The sequence below is a fragment of the Pogona vitticeps genome, chromosome 3 (genome assembly GCF_051106095.1).
Source record: "Pogona vitticeps strain Pit_001003342236 chromosome 3, PviZW2.1, whole genome shotgun sequence".
Lineage (NCBI taxonomy): Eukaryota > Metazoa > Chordata > Lepidosauria > Squamata > Agamidae > Pogona > Pogona vitticeps.
The window spans coordinates 67,597,914-67,624,523 of NC_135785.1; the positions used below are offsets into that span (position 1 = coordinate 67,597,914).

At 41.0% G+C, this 26,610-nt stretch overlaps 2 protein-coding genes across 14 annotated transcripts in view; one reads left to right on the plus strand and one right to left on the minus strand.

The window, feature by feature from the left end:
* The first annotated feature begins 871 nt into the window (after positions 1–871).
* Positions 872–16,365, plus strand: DENND10 (DENN domain containing 10). Of its 7 annotated transcripts, none has more exons than XM_020786463.3 (9): positions 872–1,015; positions 2,837–3,033; positions 3,744–3,823; positions 5,490–5,638; positions 6,854–6,965; positions 8,809–8,909; positions 10,726–10,833; positions 11,581–11,675; positions 14,395–16,365. In XM_020786463.3, exons 1-9 carry the CDS (start codon positions 970–972, stop codon positions 14,569–14,571), a joined length of 1,065 nt encoding a protein of 354 aa, XP_020642122.2. In that variant the 5' UTR covers positions 872–969; the 3' UTR covers positions 14,572–16,365. The 7 variants fall into 7 exon arrangements, with proteins under 7 accessions (XP_020642122.2, XP_072851587.1, XP_078245738.1 ...); XM_078389612.1 differs by having other exon boundaries at positions 911–1,015; positions 5,459–5,638; XM_078389613.1 differs by having other exon boundaries at positions 924–1,015; positions 2,817–3,033.
* Positions 16,366–16,724: 359 nt separating this feature from the next.
* The window catches only part of SFXN4 (sideroflexin 4), a 28,982-nt gene continuing 19,096 nt past the window's right edge, over positions 16,725–26,610 (minus strand). For 4 of the 7 annotated variants that reach the window (XM_078389615.1, XM_020786474.3, XM_020786473.3 and 1 more), the window contains exons 10-14: positions 26,345–26,435; positions 23,801–23,916; positions 22,082–22,167; positions 19,713–19,830; positions 16,725–19,076 (exon numbers count right to left, since the gene is read on the minus strand). In XM_078389615.1, coding sequence (XP_078245741.1) covers positions 18,999–19,076; positions 19,713–19,830; positions 22,082–22,167; positions 23,801–23,916; positions 26,345–26,435 — 489 coding nt within the window. In that variant the 3' untranslated portion in view covers positions 16,725–18,998. The remainder of the gene's footprint in view (positions 19,077–19,712; positions 19,831–22,081; positions 22,168–23,800; positions 23,917–26,344; positions 26,436–26,610) is intronic. The other 3 variants (XM_078389616.1, XM_078389614.1, XM_020786472.3) reach the window with 1 other exon arrangement.

Consider the following 26,610-nt stretch of genomic DNA (forward strand, 5'->3'; position numbering starts at 1 on the left):
TCAGATACTGTAATTCATACAGAAAATACCTGGTTCCTTTTTTTATTAAAAAAACAAAAGACAACATACTATTGAATTCCTCTTTTGATGATCAGGTTTACTTTTGGTTATTGTGCTTACAATTACAGTATGTTCCTCAAATTGTCATTTGGTAAGCGAGATGGATGATTTGGTCAAAATGCCAATGGGATCCCTGTGATACTAGAAACCCAATGAGGACTTGTTGAAAGAGTAAGATGTATTTAGCTTGAAGAAGGTGGAGACATAAGAGCACTTTTCAAGTACAGTATTTTAAGGTCTGTGGTGCAGAAGATGGATTGAGTTTGTTCTCTCACGTTCCAGGGGGGCAGGACTGGAGCAAACAGGAGGAACCTGATTTTTCCTAAACATTAGGGGAAACTTCTTAAATGGTAAGAGGTGTTCAACAGCAGAACAGACTGCTTCAGTTTTTTTACTTGAAGACATTCAAGCATTGCAAATCTTGCATCCTGCATTGCAAATCTTGCACCAAGCAAGAAACTGGACTAGGTCAGTGGTTCTCTATCCTGGCTACCACCTAGGCATTCGTGCCCTTCAATTCCCAGAAGCCTCAGGAATTTGATAGGTAAAATTTAATATCTGGGGACCCTACAATGGACACCGCTGGATTACACGACTTCCAATTCTGTAAAAAAAAAAATCCCTCAGGTCTCAAGATGCATCTAGGTTAACGACCACGTCCGTTACCGTTTTTCAAACACTGTAAAGCCCAAAAGCAACTCCTCCCTGCCAAGCTCAGCTGAAAGGAGCCCGCCCGCCCGCCTACGGATACCCTGCTCGGTCTCCACTCTGCAAAATGGAGTTTCCTCGATCAAACCGGAAGCCGGGAGGCGTGTGTTGCTCAATTTTCTTTTCACGAAGAGGGCCTGGATGGGGCCCGGCTGGGCGCTCAGGAAATAGGCGGGGACCGGGAGGAGGGAGCGGAGGAAGATGGCAGAGTCAGAGGCTCAGCTGCTCCTGGGCGTGGGGCTGATCGGTAAGCACACCGCCGGTTGTCCCCTGCTCCGCCCGGCAGGGAAGCGGAGGGGAGGGGCCGCCTCGTCTCCTTCGTTTTCCTCCCCGCCACCCCACTGGAAATGCCCTCTCCCTCCTTTGAGAATAGTGGTTAGTTCGTGCGGTGACGGAGCAACGGGAAAGGGGGACTCTTCTTCCCTGCTCAGGCGGGATGAATAATTTCCAGCCCTTTGCTTTGACTGGGATAATCAAGGATACACAGGCGAGGATGGTTTCATCCTTTTATTTCAATCTGTGCTTAGGGCTGGAGGCTGGTGGAGATTGGAGAGACAGCTGTTCGGGATTAATTAACATTGATTCAGGGGTTGCGAGTTTCTGTATGTTCCGTTATGCTGCCGAAGAATACTCATCAAGACAGCCAGAAGAGATTCCCTCGTATTAATAATCTTAGAACTGCCGAGCTGGAAGGGACCCTATGGATTACCAAATCGAGCCCCTGTCAAGGAGGCACAGTAGGGGATTGAACTCTCAACCTTCTGGCTCTGCAGCCAGAGACCTGAACCACTGACCTATCCAGCAGTTCTGTTGTCAGTCCTACCTGTAATATTTGTTAATGCCTTTCAGACTGCTACCCCACGTCTTCACTGTTGGCTTTCAAAAAACTTCCTTTCTCTATACCTGTTAAGAGTCATTACTTTGTAGAAGTATCTTTTGCACCATTCTTGTGAGCATACTATTTATGTATTAGATTTATTTAATACATTTGTGCATCCTTTTTAGCCAATAAAAGGTCACATGTAACTTAGAATGCAGGCAGTAAAATAGTCCCTGTCCTTAGGAGTGCAGTCTAAAAAGTCAGACAAGGAACAAGGGATGTGGAGAGTGAAAGTAGGAAATGGGTTCCTGTATGTGTAGAATCTGTCTCAGGAGGCTCATAACAGCTGTTCAACAGCAGATCAAAAATAGGCATTAATTCATACAAGCAAAGTTCTTGGTTAGGCAATACCTTGCTTAATTATTGTTAGTTAATTACTGCCTAACCCGTAATTTTGTTTCTAGGAAGGGATCACATGGCCATTTTTATAAAAACAGGCTCATTGGCAGCAGAGCATGGTGACATTTATTGTACACAACAGGGCTGTTTGAGAAACTGTAGTTTGAATTTCACAGGTTTCTGTAGTTTTCAGTGAAGCAGCTGTGTTAATCTTTGTAGGCATGTTGACACAATCAAAGGGGAAGAGAAATGGGGGTGGGAAGCAAAGGGCAAAATGTTGTGACATCTTAAGGAGGAATAGATATGTTTCAGTTTTGCTCAGCCAAAGCTCACACTGAGACAAACCTGTTAGTCTTTAAAGTGCCATAATATTTTGCCCTTTTATTATTATTTTTAGTATGTCCCCCCCCTTAACATTTGTCAGCATAACTATGTTTGTGTAAATAATACATAGAGGTTATAACACAAAACTGTGATGCACAGTGGTTAAAGGGTTTGGACCAGGATCCAGATCTGGAAGTTCACATCCCTACTTGGCCATGAAGTTTGCTTAGTGATTTTGGGGCAGTGACACACTCTCTCAGCCCAACCCAGGGTTGTTGTGAGGATAAAAAGGAAGGAAGAGAGCCACATGCATCCCCTTGAGTGTGTTGGATGAAAGGGGTGATGTATCTTAACAAATACTGTAAGTGTATCCCATTAAATTGCAAGTTTAGGGGGAAAGCAATATCTCTCTGTGTGTAAAATGCAAGTATATTAAGGTGATTCCCACAAATAGATCTGATTAACCAATCAATTTACTTCCTTGCTGCTGTTGGCATTCTCACAGTCAACATCTTTCCACCATAGAAAAAGATACGAATGGAGATGCTCTGTGGGTTTGGTGTTACCCTTCTACAACGATTGAACTAAGGGATCTCTTATTGAGGAAATGCTGCCTTACAGATGAAAGCAAACAGCTGCATACATTCATATTTGGTCAGTACAGACTGACATGGTTTTATATTTCAACCATAGAAGTTCCAGATCCGTCACCCTTGAAAAAGGTAGGTTTGAAACTCAAGGAGGAGGCTGAAATCAAATGCTCTTATCCTGCACATTGTTCAGAAATGGTCCTGATCTTAGTAACATGAGAAAAAATGGGGTTTGTCAATGTTTGCTAAACAAGAGAAATTCAACATTGCCTTAATTCTTTATATGTTTAACTGTTTACTGTATATATCTGTAAGGCAAGGTATATTCTGTAAATGCACAGATAACAGGTTTATTAAAAACACAAAAGGAAGAGTCATGTTATTCCACGTTTGAAATGTACCCCAGTGTTCAAGGTGGGTGAGGGAGGATGCTATTTTTCTAGTCTTTGTTGATTTCAGTGAGTCTGTTGCAAAGCATGATTGTAGCTGGTTCCAACCTGATATATACATCAAAGCACCTTTATTATATGAAGATGGAGCAAAATAAAATCTACTGATACTGTCTTATTTAGTGACTGAAATCCTGTTGCTTAATGTCGTAAGACCCAATTACAGTATTAAATCTGTGGAAATTTAGTCAATTCCTCTGTATTTCCCATTGCTTCACTGGCCCTACTCTAGTTGCATGTAGTTGGTAAGCAACAGGATTTAGTTACTGTATTTCAAAGAGATTTGGTGGATTTTTTTCTTCTGGTATTGGTATGTTTTATATGCTTATACTGTAGTAATAAAGACAGATATTGCCATATAAAGCTATTTTTTTCTTCTTGTGTATTTGATAGGTGACCCATTTTTCTATTATCCTGACTACCAAAGACTTTAATCCAGAGAAATATGCAGCCTTCACTAGGATTCTTTGTAGGTATGTATCACTGATATGTTTTATTGTACACTGGCAAAGGTTAGTGGATGGGTTAAAACCTTTTAAAGAGCCAGAAATATGGTCCCAATTCAAAGGCCCGTTGTCTTCTGCAAAAATAGTTAATTGTCACTGTTTAAAAGATACATACTTTTAAAAAAAATGCACATGGCTGTTACCATCCTGGTAGAGGCATTCTACCTGTTTTCATATAGAAAGTTGTGCAGGAATGTGTCTATAAATATGCAGATGCCAGCTATAATCAAAGGATCTGTTTTCATGAGAACAAATTGCTCTATTTCAATTCAGAATCAGGTTATGACAGTTGATCAGATAAAATCAATATGATTGATCGGTCAATATATTTCTTTTATTTCTCTAATACCAATGATACCAGGAACACTTTTGAGAACATTTGGTTGGTTAATCCACTTGTTGTTCTGAATGGAGAAAGCAGATTTACACATGGTTGTTCATGTCCCTGTAGATATACATTTTGGATTATATTAATATTCCCTGTGTGAAAAAATCTTAGAAGAGTGTTTGAGAACTTCAGTTGGTCTAGAATGGAGCTGAGTATCTAGCATAAGGTGTTATGATCCTATTATTCCTGTTTCAGCTGAGTTGACTACTGATTTGCTTTTAAGTGTAATTAGGAGTGCTGATCTTAGGCTTTTAAACACCTAATGAGAGTTAGGAATTTTTGTCTCTCTGGACCTCCCGCAGACCATACCAGCCTTTCCCCCCCCCACACAAAAAAGCAACAACCTAGAAGTCATTTGAAGTTTCTTGTTGAATGACCTCCCTTCCTTGTGTGGAAGAAGCTTTCTAAGAATAATGCATCTTATTGAAGAAGGAATAATTACTCATGGGCCAGTTCATCCCTACTAAACTAAATGATCTAGATATAGGATATTTTGGGCCAAGCAGAAAGTAGATCAGGATCTAGTGCCAAATGACTGGCTCATTTAAATAGATTTCTGTAAGGAATTTTCATTCTCAGTTGCTTTACAATAGCAGGCAGAAAAGACTCACCCTAAATTGTATTGTTGCAATGAGGAAATTGGGATTTTGTGGGTATGGAAAAAACTGTGAGATCCATTCAGTGCTGATAGTCAAGACAAATTCCTAGGCTCAGGATAATTTAATTCAAATTTTGTTATGAAACCTTTTCCCACCTCTGAGTGTGCTTCATCTTTCTCTTAAACAGTTGAGAGCGTGTTCTATAAAACTAATTTTTTTTTTTGAATTCACGACAGGGTTTCTAAGCTATGGCACCTAGAATGTGGTGTTACTGCCCTGGAATGCCCATAGGATAAATAATTCCTTGCATTAATTTTATTTTCTGTACCAGGCATCTTGTTTGACTGTTTTAAAACTTTTTTGTTGCTGTGCAAACGTATCTTACGAAAATTTTAAAACTGATTGTGTTTACATTTTATGTTGTAAGCTGCCTTGAAGGTCTCTTGACAGAAAGGTGGGAAATAAATGATTTAATAATATTTTGAATCAGCTGTAAAAAACAAGCAAGTTTGTGTAAAAATGTTTTAGGTTTAAATGAACCATGAATGTTTCTTAAATTAGTGGTCCTAGAGAAAACTATTTTCCCTTAATTTTGTTTGCTTTTTTTTTACAAAGTCAAAAGATGGAGACGTGTCATCTTTTTCAGAATATACATGAAGTATGGGAGTCCAGTAAAAATGATGGAGAGTTATATATCCGTCCTTACAAAGGGGATCTGCCAGAGTGAAGAGAATGGCTCTTTCCTGAGCAAAGACTTTGATGTCAGAAAAGCTTACCTTGCAGGCTCAATCAAAGGTGTGGAGATTTTATTTTTCAAAACCTGTTGCTTCTGTTCAACCCCCGGTACAGTGGTGCCTCACTTAATGATGTTAATTCATTCCAGCAAAATCGCTGTAGAGCGAAAACGTCGTAAAGCGAAAATAAAAAACCCATTGAAACACATTAAAACCCGGTTAGGGCATTCCAGTGGGCTAAAAACTCACCGTCCAGCGAAGATCCTCCATATGGCGGCCATTTTCGGTGCCTGTATAGCGAGGAATCCGTCCCTAAGCACAGTGGGGAGCCATTTTGAGCACCCGGTGGCCATTTTGAAAACCCAGTGATCAGCTGTTTTGATTGTCATAATGTGAAGAATCGGTTCCCGAAGCAGGGAACCAATCTTCGCAATGCAAAAAAACCCCATTTAAAACATTGTTTTTCGATTGCAAAAAGATTGTCGTAAAGTGGATTCATCGTAATGCGGGGCAATTGTTAAGCAGGGCATGACTGTACATCGAAGTAAGTGTGAATTGTGCCTAAGTATTTATTAATTTATTCTTTTTGTGTCTCACTCTTTCTGTGGTAAGCTTTGAGGCAATATCCGTGACAGTCCTCCCAATTTTAATCCTCACAACACCCTAATGATGTAGATCAGATTGACTAGCCTAAGCTGCCCTGGCAGCTCAGGGGGATCTTGTGAAATTGATAATGTTGCTACATCCAGCTTCTGTCCCCCTGAAAAGTCCTTGAGAAACTGTTACAGGAGAGAGGGGTCTCCCAATCATAAATCTGGAGTGCTAGCTTCCTGTTTTATCTGCCTCTCAGCCATGAACACCTTTCCTCTCATGCAATAAACAACTCAACAGTATTGCAGCTGCCCATCCTGGCCCTTAAGATGGAAGAGAGACAGCTGCAGCCTTATTCTTCTTAGCATTATTTTAAACTGAACGGTACTCCCATATTTTACGAAGACACAGATGAAACTCATTATTGCTGATTTTAAAATGAAAAATCTGAGAGGATATAAAGGACTTCTTCTACAAATGTAATATAAACTCTATCTTTCCAAACTCCAGAAAAGATTCCACTGTTGCTAAGTGTTGAACAAATTTCCTACCCCTTTGATAAAAGAACTCTCCCATAACATGTTATTCAATTTGAATTACTGCAAATATTTTTTCTTTGTGTTATTGTCACTATCAGCAGTCTGCTGTATTAAAATCCTGCTTCCCCTCCTCCTTTCTGTTCTAGATATAATATCTCAGTTTGGTATGGAAACGGTCATCTTATATACTGCTCTCATGTTAAAGAAAAGAATTGTAGTATACCACCCCAGAATTGAAGCTGTCCAGGAGTTTACAAGGTACAGCACATATCTAGAAATAAAAATTCACCAAATATGCTCAGTTTTCTTTTTTGGTCTCACTTAGCCATACACATTCCTGTACTCAACATATTTAATTCTCGGTTTATAATCCCAACCAGAGGAGATAAATTGGAAAAAATTGTGATTTGTTGCAATTTGTCATTTATCAGAATTGATGAATGGGTGAATCAATGGAGCACCACATTTAGCAATGAATTGACCCTGTTTTCCCTTCCTGCAGGCTGCTTGTCAGTGTCCTGACCATCACCTGGACAATTGACAAGCAGGCTGGCTGCAGGAACTGAAACTCAGGCTTGCCTTCCCACAGCTAGCCTGCTTGTCAATGTCCCAACCATCAGCTGATTGGTGGGACATTAAAAAGCAGGCTGGCTGCAAGTTTCCATTCCAGCAGCCAGCCTGCACAAAGGGACGAATAAAAATGGGTAAATATTTGTCACTTCATATTCTCCAGTCTCCAGACCTGTCAAATACAAAGGGACAAATATCCCATGAGTCAGCAATATTTCATGAATATCATAATTTGTTTTTTATTCATCTCCATATTAGTCACCTATAAGATTCACTGTTATGATGTTTAGATCCTTTGTGCTTGAGGAAATAGTAATAAAAGTGGAATTACTACTACTACTTCCACTTTTATCAGTAAGGTAAAGGTTCCCCTTGACATTTAGTCCAGTCGTGTCCAACTCTAGGGTGTGGTGCTCATCCCCATCTCCAAGCCGTGCTGTTAATGCAAACACTCTGAAAGGATTACAACACATCAAGTAATCATTACTGTATTGCAAGGATATTGGGAAAACTTTAGCTCTGTTCTTGATATCATCGATTCTAGATACTGATTATCCTTAACAAGGAATAAGGTTTTCTGTGTGGCAACCCATTCTTGAAAACTCTATGTCATAAAATCTTGAATTGTTGCTTTTTTGATTTACTAAGCTTTCGTGATTTTTTGTTGTTGCTGCTCCTGCTTTTTTGTTAACGTAAAATTGCGGAAATCAGTAGAATCAGCAGAGTAATGTCCAGTCCAGGCAGTCCAAATAAATCACACACACGCAGACAGCTTCTCCCAACACCAATCATGTATTTACAGGATATATACAGCAGTGCAGTCTGGCAGCATAACAGGATAGCATTCATCACATAACAGGAAGATACATCTACTGTACAGGCTTACACATATATACTTAAACACATCTGCCTGTGGCCAATCACATTAGACGTTGCATCATGTATGTGTCAGCGCTCATTAGTCATCATGACTCAGCATTACTACACACCTGTTCATCATGGCAGCTCATTAATACAGCTTGTTCTGCTCAGGCCTGGAAATTATTCTTGACATTTTTTTCTTTTCTTTCAAATTTATTCAATTGGAAAGGTTGGTCTAATTCACAAATAATGCTAAACTGTGGTTTAGCACTATATGTACGGACTGTGATAATCCCAAATGGACTCTTATGCAGCCTTCTTCCACTCTTCCCACATAGCCAGGTGGAGATCTCTGGCCACTTTCTATTTCTTTCCCATCGAATCCTGCCTTGTTCTTGCACACAAATCAGATATTGAGTTTTTTTAACAAACACTTTGTTTAAAAAGATAGCTATATGACTTGTGATTTTGGCATGTTTTGAAAAATTCAGGTTATCTGCTTCTAGCTTAATTTATGGTGAATTTAAAACATGCCATCTTTAAACCATGACTTTTGAAGCTGTTCTGTTCATCCAACTCACACAATTGCAAACATTTCAGGGGGGAGTACATTAATAATATTCTTGAAAGTAACTACATTGCTAAAAAATAATGTCGATTTTTTTTAAAGGGCTCTACCAGCTTTAGTGTGGCATCGGCAAGACTGGTCAATCCTTCATTCATACGTACATCTGAATGATGGTGAACTGGAAGCATTAAAAATGTGTCCAGGTACTGATAATAAATGGCGCCATTCACCACTACTTAACACAGTGACTATATTTTGTCTTGTTAAGACCACATAGTATCAAATAACAAAGCTATAAGCTTTGTAGCTCATGGAGGTTTAACTGGCACTAGCATTATATGTTTTCCCAGTCATTTTAAACTAAAACTTGCTGTTGATTTACATTCATTTGTTTTTCACGTTTATTGTGGTTTTCCCCCCCTGTGTTTGGATTTTGGGGGAAAAATGTGTACTAACCTGGTATTGCAAGATGAAGGACAGGATAAAAATATTTTTCATAAATAATTTAAAATCTTTCTGCTATATTTTGCAGATGTTCTACTTTTCTAATACACAGTGCAAATATTTTAATCCATAACCACTGAAATAACATTCATCATTTGTGTCCCTTAATTGCACATTGCCAAACAGACTTATGACTCAGTCACTATCCTGTGATTTTCTGAGGTGTACCAAGCCAGCCTCTGGAAATCTCAGTCATGGAGGAATATCTCCTTATCTCTCTATCGTGAAGAGCAATCAATTGTTTTTAACTATATCTCCTCCCCATCCTGGAAGAATTGAGGGGACAGGAAACCTTTCCAAAATATTTTAATGGATGATACATATGACCATAATTGATATATTCCTAGGATCTTCCTGTGGAACAGAGGTTGGCATGATGCAGTCTCTTGAGCCAATTTTTGCATCTTCAAATATTCCTTAACGTCCTTCTCTCTCTCCTCCCACCTCTCTTCCATAAACAGGAGATACAATCCATTGCTGAAAATTAATAGCACCACTTTTCAGTTGGTTTTTGTGCTTTGTGCTATTTTATGTTTATGTTTATTTCTGTTAATTTATGCAGTGGCTAGACATATCATATTTTTCCATGTATAATACCGCCCACTTTTCTAACCCAAACTTTCTTTCATCAGAAGAAAGTGGAGGGGGAAAGCAGGAATCACCAGTGCAGTTCATCAAAGTGATTCCTGCTTTCCCCCTCCACTTTCTTCCAAATAAAGTGGAGGGGGAAAGCACCTTCTTGTGTGGAAAGTGGAGGGGGAAAGCACTTTCCTCACAAGAAAGTAAAGCATTTTCCTTGCAAGAAAGCACTTTATTGTGAGGAAAGTGCTTTCCCAGTTTCCTCACAAGAAAGCACTTTGAAGAAAGTGGAGGGGGAAAGCAGGGATCAAAGTGCTTTGATCCCTCCCCCTCCTTCCGTGTATAAGATGACCCTAAATTTTTAATCTAAATATTTTAGAGAAAAGTATTGTCTTATACATGGAAAAATACAGTAATTTATAGCTTCTTTTTAATGAAGAATTACATTCCTGTATCTTAATTGCCTTAATTGATTAAGGAAAACTTGGCTCAAAATGATTACTTCCTGGTTTCCAACTACCAAATAAATGGGATGGAAGCCAGGAAATACTTAATCGAAGTGAATATGTGTTCATATAATTAAGGCACGGAACTACTGTTTTAAACAAAAATAAAAAGTGTAAACTCTGTTTAACCACTACATAAGATATAAAAACATTTAAATAAGCAATAAATAGGCACAGAGAAATGAGGAAAGCAACTTTAAGAGTGGCTTTGTGGGGGGCAGGTGTGGTTCAGGACTGCAGACCAAATTAGAAGATGGCCATCAGCCAACCTGCAATTTCCCACCTCTGCTGTAGAGTCTATGGTTAGTATCTTTAGGATGGAATTGTATCTATGTATTTCCTCTTCTGAAAGCAGGAATGTCGGTTTTTATTAAAGCACTTCCAGTTAGGATGCTCTTGCTCAGTAATCATGATATTTTGTCCTGATCAGGTTACATTGCTGGATTTACCAATTCAGAAGTGAGCAACAGGCCAGATCTGTATGATGTTTATGTGAATTTGGCTGAAAGTGAAATCACTGTTTCGCAGCAAGCAAAAGGTTTGTTGGCAACGTCCTGTATCTTTTTTCATATTTTCCATTGGTACTTTGACAGAAGTATGTTAAAGAAAAATTTAGTGGAGCTGACTAATCTTAAAGGGGGAAAGTTGCACAGTATAATCTATGATAATCTTGGAACTACAGAGCTGGAAAGGACTCTACGGATCATAAAGTCTAGCCCCTGTTAAGGAGGCAGAGTGGAGAGTTGAACTCCCATCCTCTGGCTCTCCACGCCAGGTGCTGAAACCCCAGAGTTATCCCACTCTTAAACTATCTTGGTCTCAAAATAAGATCTATCCTATTCCTCTCCCCAAACATATTTATCGCATTGCAGTAACAATGCACAGTAAAAGGCAGTTGCTTTTGCTGCCAAAACTAATTCCCAGCTAAAGCGAAAATTGCAAAAGTTGTGTCAGAATGACCCAAGCAAGATGCTTAGAAAAAGATGCAGGTAAACTTAGTAGAAGGCAGAGCTAATGAAGATTACCCCCCAAAAAAGGCGGGGGGCAGGGATTGAGTTTTTTGAAAGTATATTTTTTTCTAATCCTGGTTAGTAACTTAGAAAGCATCACAACTAAGATAGCGTTAGGTGCAAGAAGATGGTAGCGAAAAGGGTTCTGCAAACCTAATTGTATTGGGACACTAAAAGCATGGTGAAACTTTGCAACCGCGTAATTGTGAATTTTCAGACTTGAAAGATTGGAATTAATTACAGCACTGTCTTTCTTTCCTCACCCCCACCCCCAGAGGCAATGACAATGGGGAAACTGCACAAAGACATCGGTCAACTCATTGTTCAGTCTGCAGAAGATCCGGACAAACCTAACAGTCAAGTTGTTAAGGTGAAGTTTCTCATCTTTGGAAAATTTCAATGTTCTGAGGTTTTGTTGCTTAAAATACTGTGATCTTAAGAAAATGCTGATACTAAAGGTGACTGAAGGCAGAGCTAGGGAAACTGCAGTCCCCCAGATGTCAGGAACACAGGAAGTTACCTTGGTCTATCAAGCTCACTATTGTCAATTCTGACTGGCCCCAATTCTGCAGGTTGTCAAGGAGGAATCATTCCTGGCCCTATCTAGAGATTGTTGGGGATCTCCAAGTACAGTGGTGCCTCGCTTAGCGAATGCCTCGTTTAACGATGAATTCGCATAGCGAGGGGTTTTCCCGGGGAAATTGGTGCCTCGTATAGCGAGGCTGTCTATGGAGGAAACTCGCATAGCGATGTTTCCCCCATAGGCCCCCGGCGGGCGCTTCGGAGCGGCCGCGGGAGAGGTCTCCCCGCGGCCGCTCCGAAGCGCCCGCCCAGAGAATGCCTGCAGGCTGGCCGGCGCTTCGGAGGGGCCGCGGGACACCTCTCCCGCGGCCCCTCAGAAGCGCCGGCCAGCCTGCAGGCATTCTCCGGGCGGGCGCTTCGGAGCGGCCGCGGGGAGACTTCTCCCGCGGCCCCTCCGAAGCGCCGGCCAGCCTGCAGGCATTCTCCGGGCGGGCGCTTCGGAGGGGCTGCGGGAGAGGTCTCCCCGCGGCCCCTCCGAAGCGCCAGCCAGCCTGCAGGCATTCTCCGGGCGGGCGCTTCGGAGGGGCTGCGGGAGAGGTCTCCCCGCGGCCCCTCCGAAGCGCCGGCCAGCCTGCAGGCATTCTCCGGGCGGGCGCTTCGGAGGAGCCACGGGGAGACCTCTCCCGCGGCCCCTCCGAAGCGCTGGCCAGCCTGCAGGCATTCTCCGGGCGGGCGCTTCGGAGGGGCTGCGGGAGAGGTCTCCCCGCGGCCCCTCCGAAGCGCCGGCCAGCCTGCAGGCATTCTCCGGGCGGGCGCTTCGGAGGAGCCACGGGGAGACCTCTCCCGCGGCCCCTCCGAAGCGCCAGCCAGCCCCAGCTGGTAGCCTATCCGCGCCGCCTACCCGAGCCGTTCCCAGCAGCGGGGACAGGGTGGGGGGGTATCCGGAAGGTTTCCAGGCAAAAGCCTGGAAACCTTCCGGACACCCCACCCCACCCTGCAGCCGCCGCTTGAAGCCTGCCCGGGCCGCCTACCCGAGCCGTTCTCGGACGCCTGGACGTCCGAGAACGGCTGGGGAAAGCAGCGCAGGGAGGCTTCAAGCGGCGGCTGCAGGGTGGGGGGGGTGTCCGCTCCCAGCGTCCCCCCACGGCTTGGATCCAAGCTGTGGGGGCAGGCTGGGAGGGTGGTGGGATTGGGATGCCTTTCAGGCATCCCGGGCTTGGATCCCACCCGCCGCCGGTTACCCTAACCGGCGGCGGGTGGGATCCAAGCCCGGGATGCCTGAAAGGCATCCCAATCCCACCACCCTCCCCCGTGCGGCTTGGATCCGAGCCGTAGCGGCTACCCCAGCCATGGCCGGACTCTAGGGAGTCCAGCCACGGCTGAGGTAGCCACCGGGGGTCAGATCCAAGCCACGTGGGGGGGGGGGGAGAAAACCAGATAATCCGTTCCTATTGGAACGGATTATCCGGTTTTCAATGCATTCCTATGGGAAATGGTGTTTCGCATAGCGATGGTTTCACATAGCAATGTTTTTTTTTTAACGAATTAACATCGCTATGCGAGGCACCACTGTACTAACGAGGCCTCACCTGGCTTAGGTTCTGAAATCAGAGAAAACCAAGTGTATTGAAGTCAAATCCCATCAGCCCCTACCAGTATGAGCTGTGCTCAAGTATAATGGGAGTTGTAGTTCAACACCATGTGGATTCCTGGCACTGTGTGCATGGTTTTAAAACATAATGCCTGAATAAGGCTACTGCGACAAGAAGCTGGATTGCCATCTTCTTTTCTCAACCTGGTGCTGCAGTGGCTCTATTAAGAAGCTAAAGCTCATCTGTGACATAATGGTGAATGCTTCAAGTTGCCACTATGAATGAGAGGTCTCACTGGAACTGGGAAAAAACAACTCAGTCCTATGTGCAGTTTTCTCGGAGTAAGCACTTTGGGGCTTTTTCTGTGCTTTAGCTGCCTTTCTCTCTTTCTCTCTGTGTTAATCAACTGTTTATGCTTTGTAGTTGTTTCTAGCGGCAAATGAGTTATACAGATTTTTAACTACCGGGGGTCCAGTGCTCCTAACCTCAGCATTGTTGAAGGGTGAAGTAAGGTTCTGTTGCTGTTTTGAGAGCTGAATCTATAAGGTGGTGAAGGTACTTCTGAAAACGTCTTCACATTATGCCTCAAAGAATAATGAGAAGCTTCTTTAGACTTGGTAAGGCAATACTTACCTGCTAATATTTAAATGGTAGGGGAAGTACCTAGCTCTGCCCTTCTTGTCATCACTTTCTTTATGTGGCAAGCAATGTATCTGTAGAGGAGAAGTTCCTGCAGATGTGGTGTCTGTCTGTGTAAACAAGGGCTGTAGCTTTCCAGTGTTCTTGCTTGTATGGAGTCTCCACATGAACAGGAACCTCTCTTCTTCAAACTCAATGCTTTCTATGTGCAGAAAGTAACAATGGAGGAGGCAGGGCTAACATGCTCACATCATTGCATTTTCGCTAAATGAGGTGAGTAATGACATTTGGCATACCAACTTGTTTTTTTAACTTCAACATTGTTCTTATTTGCAGGACATTTCACTGAAGACGAAAGAAATTTTGACAAGCCTAGCCTCATTCACAGAAGTCCTGTGTGATGGTGAGAAGCCATCACTTAACTTTGAAGCACTGAAACAGAAGCGATTTCCACCAGCGACTGAAAATTTCCTTTATCATTTGGCAGCTGCTGAACAAATGCTTAAAATCTGAACAAATGTTTTAAGAGCTGATGTTTTAAATGAACTTCAGTATAATGCATCAAAAGGAACCTTCTGTTTACTGTACTTTAAATTGTCCGAAATCTTTGTAAAGCATTCAGTGAAGTACACAGCTTTTTTAAAAAAACTCTTGGAATGGGCAAGGCTAATACAGAATTGAGATGAAGTCCCTAAGTGTATAGAAGGATTTTTTTACTTAATTTTTTTTACAAATGGGATAGATTTTTAAGATAAAGGATAGCCAACACCTGCTATTCTTTATCTGCAAAGGATGTGAGGGTGAATTTGTTTTGAGCTGGATCTTTGATACATGTAGGTGAAATGTAGTATTTGAGAAACACTTTAAACTTCATAATGGCCACAAACCTGTTGGATATTTACACATGTACAGTAGGAATTGTAAGCTAGTGTGGCTAATTGATGGTGTTGGTCATGCGCTGTATCACATACCCAGGATGTACTGACACTTTGTCAGTTAGCTGCAATTACTCACAGCAACTTCCTTGATTTTGCTTGCAAAAGTATCTAGTAGGATTTTGACCAATATCAACAAACAGAATACTATGAAAATCTGAAAGCCATTAAAATTGAAAAAATAAGTTGCCTTATGCAGTCAAGAGTCAGTCTAAAGCCAAGACACAACTGCTCCTCCAAGTTCCTTTGGCAGTCACTTAATGAAGGGCATGTGCAACTCTATTTATTTAGTAATCACCCACCCACATCCACTTGCAATGTTGTGGGTCTGCTGGCAGCTATAATTTTAGGATTAATGAACAAAAGGACAACTCCTGCCCTGGGCTTCCAGACATAAGAGTAGTCACGTGTCTACAAGTGTACAGTACATGTGTAGTGCACTTTCCAATTAATGCTCTTTGCATGTTTTTTTGGAGTCTGTGAGCATGATCAGACTGGTCTGCCTTGTATGTGGGGGGCAGGGGCGTATATAGGCGTCAACTCTGTACCCAACATTCAGGGCAAACGTCATTGCTAAACTGCATATATGAATATTCCCAATGGCTGATTTCTTGAAGAGGAAACTAGTTCCAAGAGGAAATTAATTCCAAGAGGAAATGTTATTTCTGTCAGCAAGGGGAGGTTCAACTCTTTCCCCTTTCCTGTTGTTTTTCTGTAGCTGCTCCATCTGGCTAGCAAACATGTTTACCAACAATAAGCCTCAGCCTGGACCTGGGGAAAGGAAGAGCATTGTATACACACTCTACATAGCCTACCCCCCCTCCCCGGAATCAACCCAAGTGAAGCCACTTTTCCTTTAAAGCAGCCCTTGAGATTTGCACATATGGTATCGTTTGGCCTGTTGACTCAAAAATAAAGATTTTACAAAGCAAGAGAGTTGAAGAAATCTGAGAGCTATTGAGGAGCTTCTGGTATAGCACTTTGCTATAATTAAAATTCATTTATGATCTTTGCCCTTCATAAATATTTGTCTTGGCATGGGGCAGAGGTTATATACTTTTTAATCAGTAATCCTTATTTCCTTACCCAATAGATATTCAGTTGTTTAATAGAAATAATTGTGTTTTAGCAATATTAACTTGAGAATCATTTGTCTTCTAACTTGTATTATAAAAAATTTGAGTTTTCACTTGCAGTATGGAGAAAATGAGCAACGACTGTAAAAATCAGATTAGCCCGTTTGTGAGCATGACTGCTGTTCCCCTATTTTCCCCCTAAGGGGTCTGTGTGTCATTCTCTTTTGTACATAAATATATGTCAATCTTAACATATGTACGTCAAAAAGTTAATTTGCTACATTTTTCTTACTCAACATTGTTCTGACCTCTTCATTACCATTTGGTGTGTTACTGTGCCAATGCAGATGAAGCATGCATTTCTCCCCTTGTTCCCTGCGTATACACTTATTACAACTGTTCACTCAAACACTTAACTTGGTAGCCCAAGGTGGCAAGAAATGGTTTGTTTGCAACTGAGTGGGGTAGCTTGTGTATTGTTTAAACTAGGACTTTGCTCATGCAGCCATATTTTAAGTGAAACAGCTGACCGTGCTAAGAGCCAGTTGTGTGTGTTTTTTGTTGAATTTGAAAATCCATCCTGCCCAAATATGGCATGGAATTCCTAACAGCACGGTCCATGTCATTTATCTCCTATAGATCTGCAACAGATAACTTTATAGGCATACACAGACAGTACCTTTTATTCAACACGCAGTTTCAGCTTAAAAGGCAACTCTGGATCAAATTTAGTACTCCCCATAACTTACAGTAAGATGTGGAAGAGATCAAAGTCCAACAATGCCAATAGAGCTTGTTCCCTATGTGTCTTGCCTAAACTATTCCACTAGCAACAAACAAAACAACCTCTCTCCTAGCATTACTGGCTGGAAGTGGTAAGGAATGAAGGCCATCTCCATTCCAAACTATTGAGGGTTATACGTATTCATAGAGTTAGCCTATATCACTTTACCTACTTATGAGTAGATCATACAAGACCGCTCAGTACAATTGATTCCTTCTTCAGTGGACACAGCTGCAACATACTCACTTGTGGTTTTGATATCTAGCTTTGGGTAGAATGGACTGTGAGATCAAATGGATAATGCAACACGAGAGTAAATAATAACCAGCACAATCTTCTGTCCCTTGGAAATGAAAGATGACAGGGCAAATTACAACTTTAGAAAGACTGTTGGACATAAAGCTTTCAGGGGTGTTTGCCCACATGTATTACATGTCCCACAATTTAAAAAATTCCTTTTAAAGTCAGCAGTCTCATATCCCACTACGTCTGTACGTACAGTACTACCTTCCCAGAGGAAGTTGCATAATGGTAGTTGGCCATAATTCATATGCCTATCATGCGCCACTACAACACACCCACACATTTTCCATTTTGACACATGCTTTCATCCCTAGTATATTCAGTGACACTGACTGATTGCCAGGCAGTGTGGATAGGAAATCTTCAGAATTTTTCAATACTGACATGGAAAACAAGAGGGATCATTGAGTGGAGTGAACAAACAGAGAACATAATGTGCTGAGTATTTTTCTGGCACCATTGTCCTTATTGTAACACAGATGACAAAATAACATATTAAGATATGACTTGCTTCATTTTGGAACACCCAGTAGAAAGAAGAGGGATATGTGGGCATTATATTTAGCCATGGGAGGAGAAACTGATATGCTTGGACACACTGGGGAGTCTAGGAATGCTTGGACTGTTTAATTTCATCATTATCAACCTGCTTAGATTATTGTAAAATAGCTTTTGCATTACTCGGATACTATTTGTACATACTGTACAACTTTTCAAATTGCATCTTTTGTTTATAAAGAAAACCGCTGGTAGTTCCAGAGGACAAGGCCACCATTTTTGGCAGCCTGGGAACAAGCACCACCAAGACTGGTCAGTTTGATCTCTGCATAATCTATACTAGATTAGTGGTTTCCCAGATAGTAATTCTGATGTCTGGAAGATGTCTTTCTCCTCATCGCCCCAGTTTCCTTCACTACATGTAATGGCACTCCAATTATGCATTTAACAACAATGGATTTCTTTGTTTTTATATCCAAACAAAGGCATATTGCATTGGGTTTATATAATCATATTTCTAAGAGTGTCTACATCTTGTAAAAATTAGGACAAGCAGCATGATTAGAACACATACACACACAAAACCCATTTCTCTGGACTATTTGCTGGGCCAGCAAGACTCTCCTCCAGAACAATGCAGATACACTGAGTCTGGCAATTTGACTCTTCATAGAGTAGTGCTCAATCCAAACCTGTTTGCGTTACAACAAAATACGGATTTCATAGGGGATGAATCTCTTGCAGGCAGCCCTGAAAAGGACTACTCTGGTTTTAGTTTTCCTTATCTTAAGCAGCAGACAGTTGAAGGAAGAGGAAATTATGTTAGTAAGGGGGAAAGCAAGCAAAAGCTGCTTCTTAGAAAAGTAAAAAAGCACAAGTCACCATGAAAACTTTCTCCTCTCCATTGTATTTGGCATAGTATGATTTACATGATGCTTCTGAAGGTTAGCAAGGATTAATTTCAACCTAATTGAATCCTAATTTCAAGGATTAATTTCAATCACAGCAGCTTCAATCCATTCAGAAATTGTGACTGCCTAGTCTTTTCTTCCATTGAAGTTGGAAGAAAACTTTGCAGTCAAGCATCAACATGGGGCAAAACTTCTAATTATCTTTCTTTGTGGATGCTCAATTGCTACAGATAACTGGGTGATGAAATTAAATCCTTTCCCAGTGATAGAATGTGGGGTGGGGATGAATAAAATTCAGTCATTGTCTATATTCACAATTGCATTAAAGTCTAGAGAAATGTACAGAGAATTGGTTTGATTTGATATTTCAGTAAACCATCACATAATCTGGATTTCATTTTGCCAGGAACAGTGTTGACAAATACTCAAATTATTAAATTCCTCTGTAGTAAAACAATTCTGATTCTTCAGTGGAGGAGACTATTTCAGGCTCAAGTTCATTTCGTTTTATCTGAAACATAAAGACAAGACACTTTTACTATATCAGTCCATTATTGGCTTCTTTGTATCACTTTATTCCTTGTATTTATTAATTCACAAATACACATCTAGTAAAGGAAGACAATTTTGCAACAGATTACAGGATGATGTGTTGCCACTCACATGCAAATGTACACACTTTCTGAAGTATTAGCACTAAAGACAAGACTTCCACCAATAAAGCATATTGTAGCCATTCCGACCCCATACTTCAAATATGTAACCAATTACCTTGAAATTAACAAAAATATTTAGGAATTTAGTGATTCTGTACTTAGCACTGTTTTGTGTCTTTCTTTTGGGATGTGTCACATTTTCTACTGGTGATAGTCTTATGCCAAATCTACATGATCACACGGACCCACCCAGGGCCTGTGCATCTCCAGGTTTTCATCTGCCTTCATTCTATAAGAGCCTCCATTCTAATCAAGCAAATTGCAAGCCAATGGTTTCATGCTGGGAGCTGCTATGAGAAATCCCAAGAAATTTTGCATCTGAAAAACCCAGTTTAGGTAGATGTGACTCTTCCTTGGTTGTTGAGCATCCTTGCATTGCCACTGCCCTTAAGATAGCCTGTACACACTCCAAGCAAACACTGAAGACTTACCTTATTAAGTTGTGGCATCCAGCTAAATGAAACAGGTATCATAGTTGCAAGGACTACAACGATTGTAGCCCATCTTATTAGAGTAAAAGAAAATGGATTTTGAAGCAAAATGCTTCTGCTGGAAAAGATAGGAAGGGCAGATTACTGAACAGCAAGGAACAGACTAGTACACATAATCAATCAAGAAAAATTTGGAAGAACAAACTAGTTAGTGCAGGAAAGATTTATGGACTGGTTCCCTAAGCAGAACACTAGAAGAATGGTTGGACGTTTTGGACATATCAGTAGGTATTCTATAAGACATGAAATTTTCACTGAGCCTCCCTCTCCTCACTCTACGTTCTCTGGTTAATTTTGTAGCATTGCTAAAGGCTCAATTCTTTAGTCTCCTAAAAAAAATCCCGTGATTACCTAATGTTGTAGGAATAAAGATGCAGAGGATTTCAAGAAGCACAACCCAGCTTGCAAAATCTCTCTAAAGAGCCATTTGTAGGACCACAGATCATCCTGCAAAATTGTGAGGATTTGTTTGTGGTTCTCATGGTTGCTACACAGAGAGGGATGTCACGTTAAAACATAAAAGTTGTCAAGAGATGAATATACCCATCAGATTTGAATAAATGAATACATAATATTATTTTGATTGCAGATTTTTAAATAGAAGACACATTATGTAGAATCAATCAAATCAAACAGTATTAAAAATCTAAACAAGATAAAATTGGATGGAACTAGTCTTCTGGTTAGCTTCTTATAGTCTGATTGCAAAACATTTTAAACTAGAGATTCAATTATCATAGAAATGCTCAGTTTCACGAGAAAAGGAACATTCTGCAGATGACTATAATCTGCTTTTATAAATGGAGAAATTAAGCTTAGGTTTCCCATGAAAATGAATTTCAAAAGCACATTTATTTATTTAAAATATTTTTACCACACCTTTCTCCTAAAAAAGGATCCAAGGCAGCTTACATCACTAAAAACACAGTAATAAAATCTAAAAACAGTAACCTATTCAAAAATTAAAAAAGAATTAATAAATAATATTATTTTACAACATCAGGTAAAAGCATTATGAAAAGCAGATTTATAAGCAACAAAATGTAAATCATTCCATTTACTGTCTACTAGACAATCCGTCACTAAGGAAAAACCTGCCTGAAGTGAAAGATCTTTGCCTGCTTGCAAAAGGACAGCAAAGATGAGGCCAGTCTGGCCTTCTGTGGGAGGGAGTTCCAGGGGCTGGGAGCAACAAGAGAGAAGGTGCTCTCCCGTGTCATCACCAAGCAAACCTGTGAGGTGGTGGGACACAGAGAAAGGGCTCCCTTAATGATATCCACATCAGGCTCATCAAGGCATGGTCCTTTAGTAGCTTGGACCCAAGCCATTTAGGGCTTTACAGCAGCGGTCCCTAACCTCTTTGGGACCGCAGACTGGCTGAGGAAGGCGGAACACTCCCCCGCGCTCTTGCGCATGGGCTCTTGCGCACGCCAGTGCGCATGCAATCACTCCCCCCTTTGCACATGCGCAGGAGCACCCACGCATGCTCTCCCACCCCTATGTGCATGCGTCAGAGTGCCTGCGCAACCCCACGCCTTCGTACAGGCACTCTGGTGCATGAATGAAGGAGTGGGAAAACGCTCACACCAGTGCTGGCATGCGTGTGTGCATGCAAACAGCTGTGGGGAGGAGTGGGGGGGAGGTCTGTCTTTGCGGCCTGGTCTGGCTCAGGCCACGGGCCACAAACCAGGGGTTGACGACCTCTGCTTTACAGGTTAAAACCAACACTTTGAATTGTGCCTGCAAACAGACTGGCAGCCAGTTGGACTACTGTAATGGGGGTTATGTTATCCTTGTGACCAGCCCCAGTCAGTAATTTCCCTGCCACATTTTGGACCTATTGAAGTTTCTGAGCACTTTCTAAAGGCAGCCCCATGTAGAGTGTGTTACAATGTTCTAGCCAGGATGTAACTGAAGCATATGTCACAGTGGCCAGATCCAATCTCTCAAAAAACAGACATAGCTCATGCACTAGTTTTAACTGTGCAAAGGCACTTCTGGCCACACTGTGCATCCAGGCTTAGAGGCAAATCCAGGAGCACATCCAAGCTGCAATCCTGTGTTTCCAGAGGAAGTGTAACCCCATCCAGTACAAGCTAAATCCCTACCCCTTGATCTGCCTGAAACTTGAATGAGAGTTTCGGTTTACCTCAAAACACAAGCTCAAAGTATTTCAAGGTGTGAAATATTCATAAATCTGCCTTTCACCACTGCAAAGGGAAATACGTTAAAACTGGTACATGAAAAACCCTTCCTTTTTCCTTTTCAGTATTCGTTTTGCTCAGAGACCTACAGTGGCAATGTCTTACCGTTTTAAAAAGTGTAAAGTCAAGTCTGGGACAAACAGTACAGTACCAAAGAGTGCTGCCCTGGATAGTGCTGTCTCATTCACAGCCTAGGGGAATGAAAACAGAACAGACATGCACTGAAACGAAGCTGAGGATAAATTCTGAAAATTCTGTGGCATTCTTTTTAATGATCCTGGATTTTCACACACAAAAAACCCCCAATAATTTAGTTAAGCTTGTTTTAAAAGAGACTCCAAATGGTCCAACCCAGCCTAATGAGAAATGGTTGCCCACCATATCAATTACTGTGGTCTGATTGTTTAAACCATTTAATTCATTCACTTATTGTTACAAATTAATTATCAAGACAGAGGTGGGCATCATGCAGTTTGCAGCCTGCATGTGCCTGCCAGATCACCCTTGAGCTACAAATACTCTCACACCCCTCCCCATGTTATATTTTTTGGGAAAATACTGCCAGCTTGAAAAGTCCCCTTTTGACTTCTAGAAATGTTGGGGGCTCTTTTAACAGCCCCCAACACTTGTACACCTTCCCAAAATTTGTAAAAACATTTATGGCTACTAAAGGGCACAAACAACTATTTAAAAAAACACCTATAAGGAAAAAACCTAATTCGTTTGAAATGTGGTGCTGGAGGTGAGCTTTGAGGATACCCAGGACTGCCAGAAATACAGACGAGTGGGTCCTAGAGCAAATCAAGCCTGAACTATATCTGGAGGCAAACATGTTGAAACTGAGACTGTCCTGCTTCAGGCACATCATGAGAAGGCAGGAATCTCTGGAAAAGACAAGAATGCTGGGGAAGGGGGAAGGCAGCAGGAAAAGAGGAATACTCCCTAAAGGAAATTACAGGTTTGAGTTTACAGGAGCTGAATGAGGCAGTTTAGGGTAGGACATTTTGGAGATTGCTCATTCATAGAGTTGCTGTAAGTTGAAGGCAACTTGATGGCACACAACAACAAAAACAACATAAGAAAAATAATTGCGCTCAAGGTTCCAGAAGTAGCCCTGCAAGCTCCAGAGATTGGTATATATAGCTCCCAAACCTCTGGAAGTTGCCACCCTATCCTAACTTTGGAACTCTTTTGCCATATGTACTGGAATATGAGAGGCCCTGCTACTTAGGCTTCCATTATATAGGTTATATATCATGACTGTTTTGATGTATATGCTGTAATGATTTACTAGATGTTGAAATAGAAAGTTGAAAAGTCACCATATGGGACAGCATTGAAGCTATAATTTCTCTCCCAAACCAGCATGTTTAGCAAATGGCCAACAAAGACCTCCAGGAAAACTACCCCAAAGTCCCAAGCTTCTCATTGGACACTGAGCTCACACAAGACTTCATCCTTGTTGGAAATGCAGGGAAATAATAAGGCAATGAGAAAAAGCGGGCTTCTATTAAAAGCAGGATTGGGGGCAGAGGAAGCTGAGGAAATGTCCCTAGGAACTATGGATGGAAAGAGGAGAACAAACAATCCAGTAAGAGATATTTCCTCAATGATGATATCATAAGGAACAACTCAAAAACAGTAATAAGGAGTATGTTGCTGATTGTGCATGGCAGTTTTGGGGGCTATCTTTCCAACCAAATGAATTAATGAAACAGGAACAAAAATGTGCTGTTTGGTTGGTGATTTACTTCAGTGCAGACAACTGTAGACAGGAGGGAAGGCAGGAATAAAGCTACCAAAAAGAAATGTTGCTTCACTTACCTTTTCTCCGGCCTTCTTAGAAACTCCAACGACGTTACCTTTGCTATCCATTACCTGAATTCCCTCCTCAGCCTCTCTGTTTCTAACAACACACAGGCTAAGTGCACAGACGGTAGCTGTACGTTAAAGAAAGTGTAAGCTTCTTAAAGAATACACATAAATTGCTTATCTAGCAGTAGACCTTTAATTACTTTTACAATCATATGTAATACATACTTGCAGTATCCAACTGAATATTTGATGTAAGTGCAATGGTGAACTATGAATAACCACTAATTAACAATTCCTGACTAGATTGCTAGTCATGCAGTAATTGTGGACACAAACAGACATTCAGATGACTCATTAATTAGCAGCTATTCACTGTTTCAGGTTATTTCACACCACTTCCATGAGCAAAAATATTCAATTGAATTCTAGCCATCTGTTATTGTATCTGATATTCAACAATTCTGGCTACGAATACCAAGTCCTGACATTGTGAGATAAGTGGGGTAAAAATACATTTCCAACAAGATTACAGTACAGTGGTGCCTCGCTTAACGATTGCCTCGTTTAGCGATGAATTCGCATAACGATGTGTTTTTTTAGAAAATAATATGCCCCGTATAACGATGTTTCCTATGGGCGATTTTCGCTTAGCGAAGTTTGGGACCATGCTTCGCATAACGAATGCGATTTTAGGTCCCCTGCTTCACTTAACGATGTTTCTGTTTTCATTTTAAAAAGTGTCTTAGAAGGGTCAAAAACGGTTCTAAATGCTTGGATTCGTTAGCCATGTGCAAACCTGATTTGGCTTTGATCTGACTTTTCGTTAATTTATGGTTAATGTTTTTTTCCGGCCCATAGGAATCAATGGACCTGTCAAAATCTGACAGCTCCATGTTTTCCTATGGGGGAGAAAACAATTCGCCATAAATTAACGAAAGTTCAGATCAAAGCCAAATCAGGTTTGCACACGACTTAGGGGGTCCTCTAACGAACCCAAGCATTTAGAACAGTTGCTGAGTCTTCGCTAATTTTTTGTGAATTTTTTCTTCCCCCATAGGAAAGCATGGACCTGTCAAAATCTGACAGGTCCATGCTTTCCTATGGGGGAAGAATAAATTCACCATAAATTAACGAGGCCTCAGCAACTGTTCTAAATGGTTGGGTTCGTTAGAGGACCCCCTAAGTCGTGTGCAAACCTGATTTGGCTTTGATCAGAACTTTCGTTATTTTTTTGTGAATTTTTTCTTCCCCCATAGGAAAGCATGGACCTGTCAGATTTTGACAGCTGTCAAAAGTTGGGGGGAAAAAATTCACCATTAATTAACGAAAAGTCAGATCAAAGCCAAATTAACTTTTGCATCCGTTTTAGAGGGTGCAGAAGCTAATCCAAGCATTTAAAACCATTTTTGACCCTTTTATGACACACTTAATTTTGCAAAAATTGACTTCGCAAAGCCATTGGAATGTATTGAGTCAGCTACAATACATTCCAATGGAGGAAACATTGTATCGTATAACGATGTTTCCTATGGGTTTTTTCGCTTAAGGACGGCAATCCGTGCCTATTGGAACGGATTAACCGGTTTCCAATGCATTCCTATGGAAAATGGTGTTTCGCATAACGATGTTTCGCATAACGTTTTTTTTTGAACCAATTAAAATCGTTATGCGAGGCACCACTGTACTTGTAGGCTTTAGGCCTACAACCATTAAAAAGCCTGTTGCTGCTACACCTTTCTTCTTTGACCTGGTGGCCCACAGACACGCTGGGCTGAATCCGGTCCGACTGAGGAAGGCTGAGCTACACATTAATAAAATTCATTTTCCCCTTCCACAAATGTATGTGTAGATGTGCACATTCAATTGAACAACTTCTATGGACTACAGTTCTCATTTCATCATATTCAAACTCTTTTGGAGAATCATACAGAATGGAGTATTGTTCACTACTCTGGCTTTTTCCCCACAGAAAAATCCCCCTCTTTTTTTAACAGTTAGGGGATTTGACACTGTTAGGTCTGCCTCTGGCCACAGGAAGAATGGGAGAATGCTGTGTAAACCATGTCATGTTGAACCTTAGCACAATGAAGTGCATAGGAAACTTCTCTTTGTGTAAGAAGGTCTCCACAAAAATAAATCTTTGGCACAGGATAGACTATACATTCATTAAGCAAACCACCACACTGTTAACTTGACTTAAATAACTACACATGCAGAAGAATTCTGGTAAAGATTACCTAAATATGTGATGGTGCATCACTGCTTCCTCAGCAGAAACAGAGACGTACAGAGATTAAAACATATTTTAAAGGATCATGATGCTGACTGGAACTAAGCAAATATCACTGGCAAACACCAATGGTGATTCTTAATCCTAACTGTTCAGGAGAACAGAGTCTGGAAAAATTACTTTTTTTGGAAGCATAATTCCTAGAAGAAAGCAGGCACGCAGAAAGGAAAAAACTGGAACTTGGCCTACAAAAAAATTAACCAACCTAGACCAAAATAATAATCATCTACCTCAAGACACTTGAGTTCATTTAATTCACTTACCTGTGAGTGGACCTGGAATAAGATTCCTGAAGAGAAATTGCACAGAAGGACGCTGTGGTTTATAGCGATTTATAAAAAAGTGAGGAAGTGTCTAGAAAGAACATACATTAAATTTGTTAAATACATTAACAAATTTAAAGGTTTCTCCTGCAAACCGTAAATGTATCTATCTTTTGTATCAATCATTCACTATTCTACAGACTCAGAGCAGCTCATGGCAGTTTTTCTAAATTTTAATAGAGATGTTCCCAGCAGGTTCACAGCTT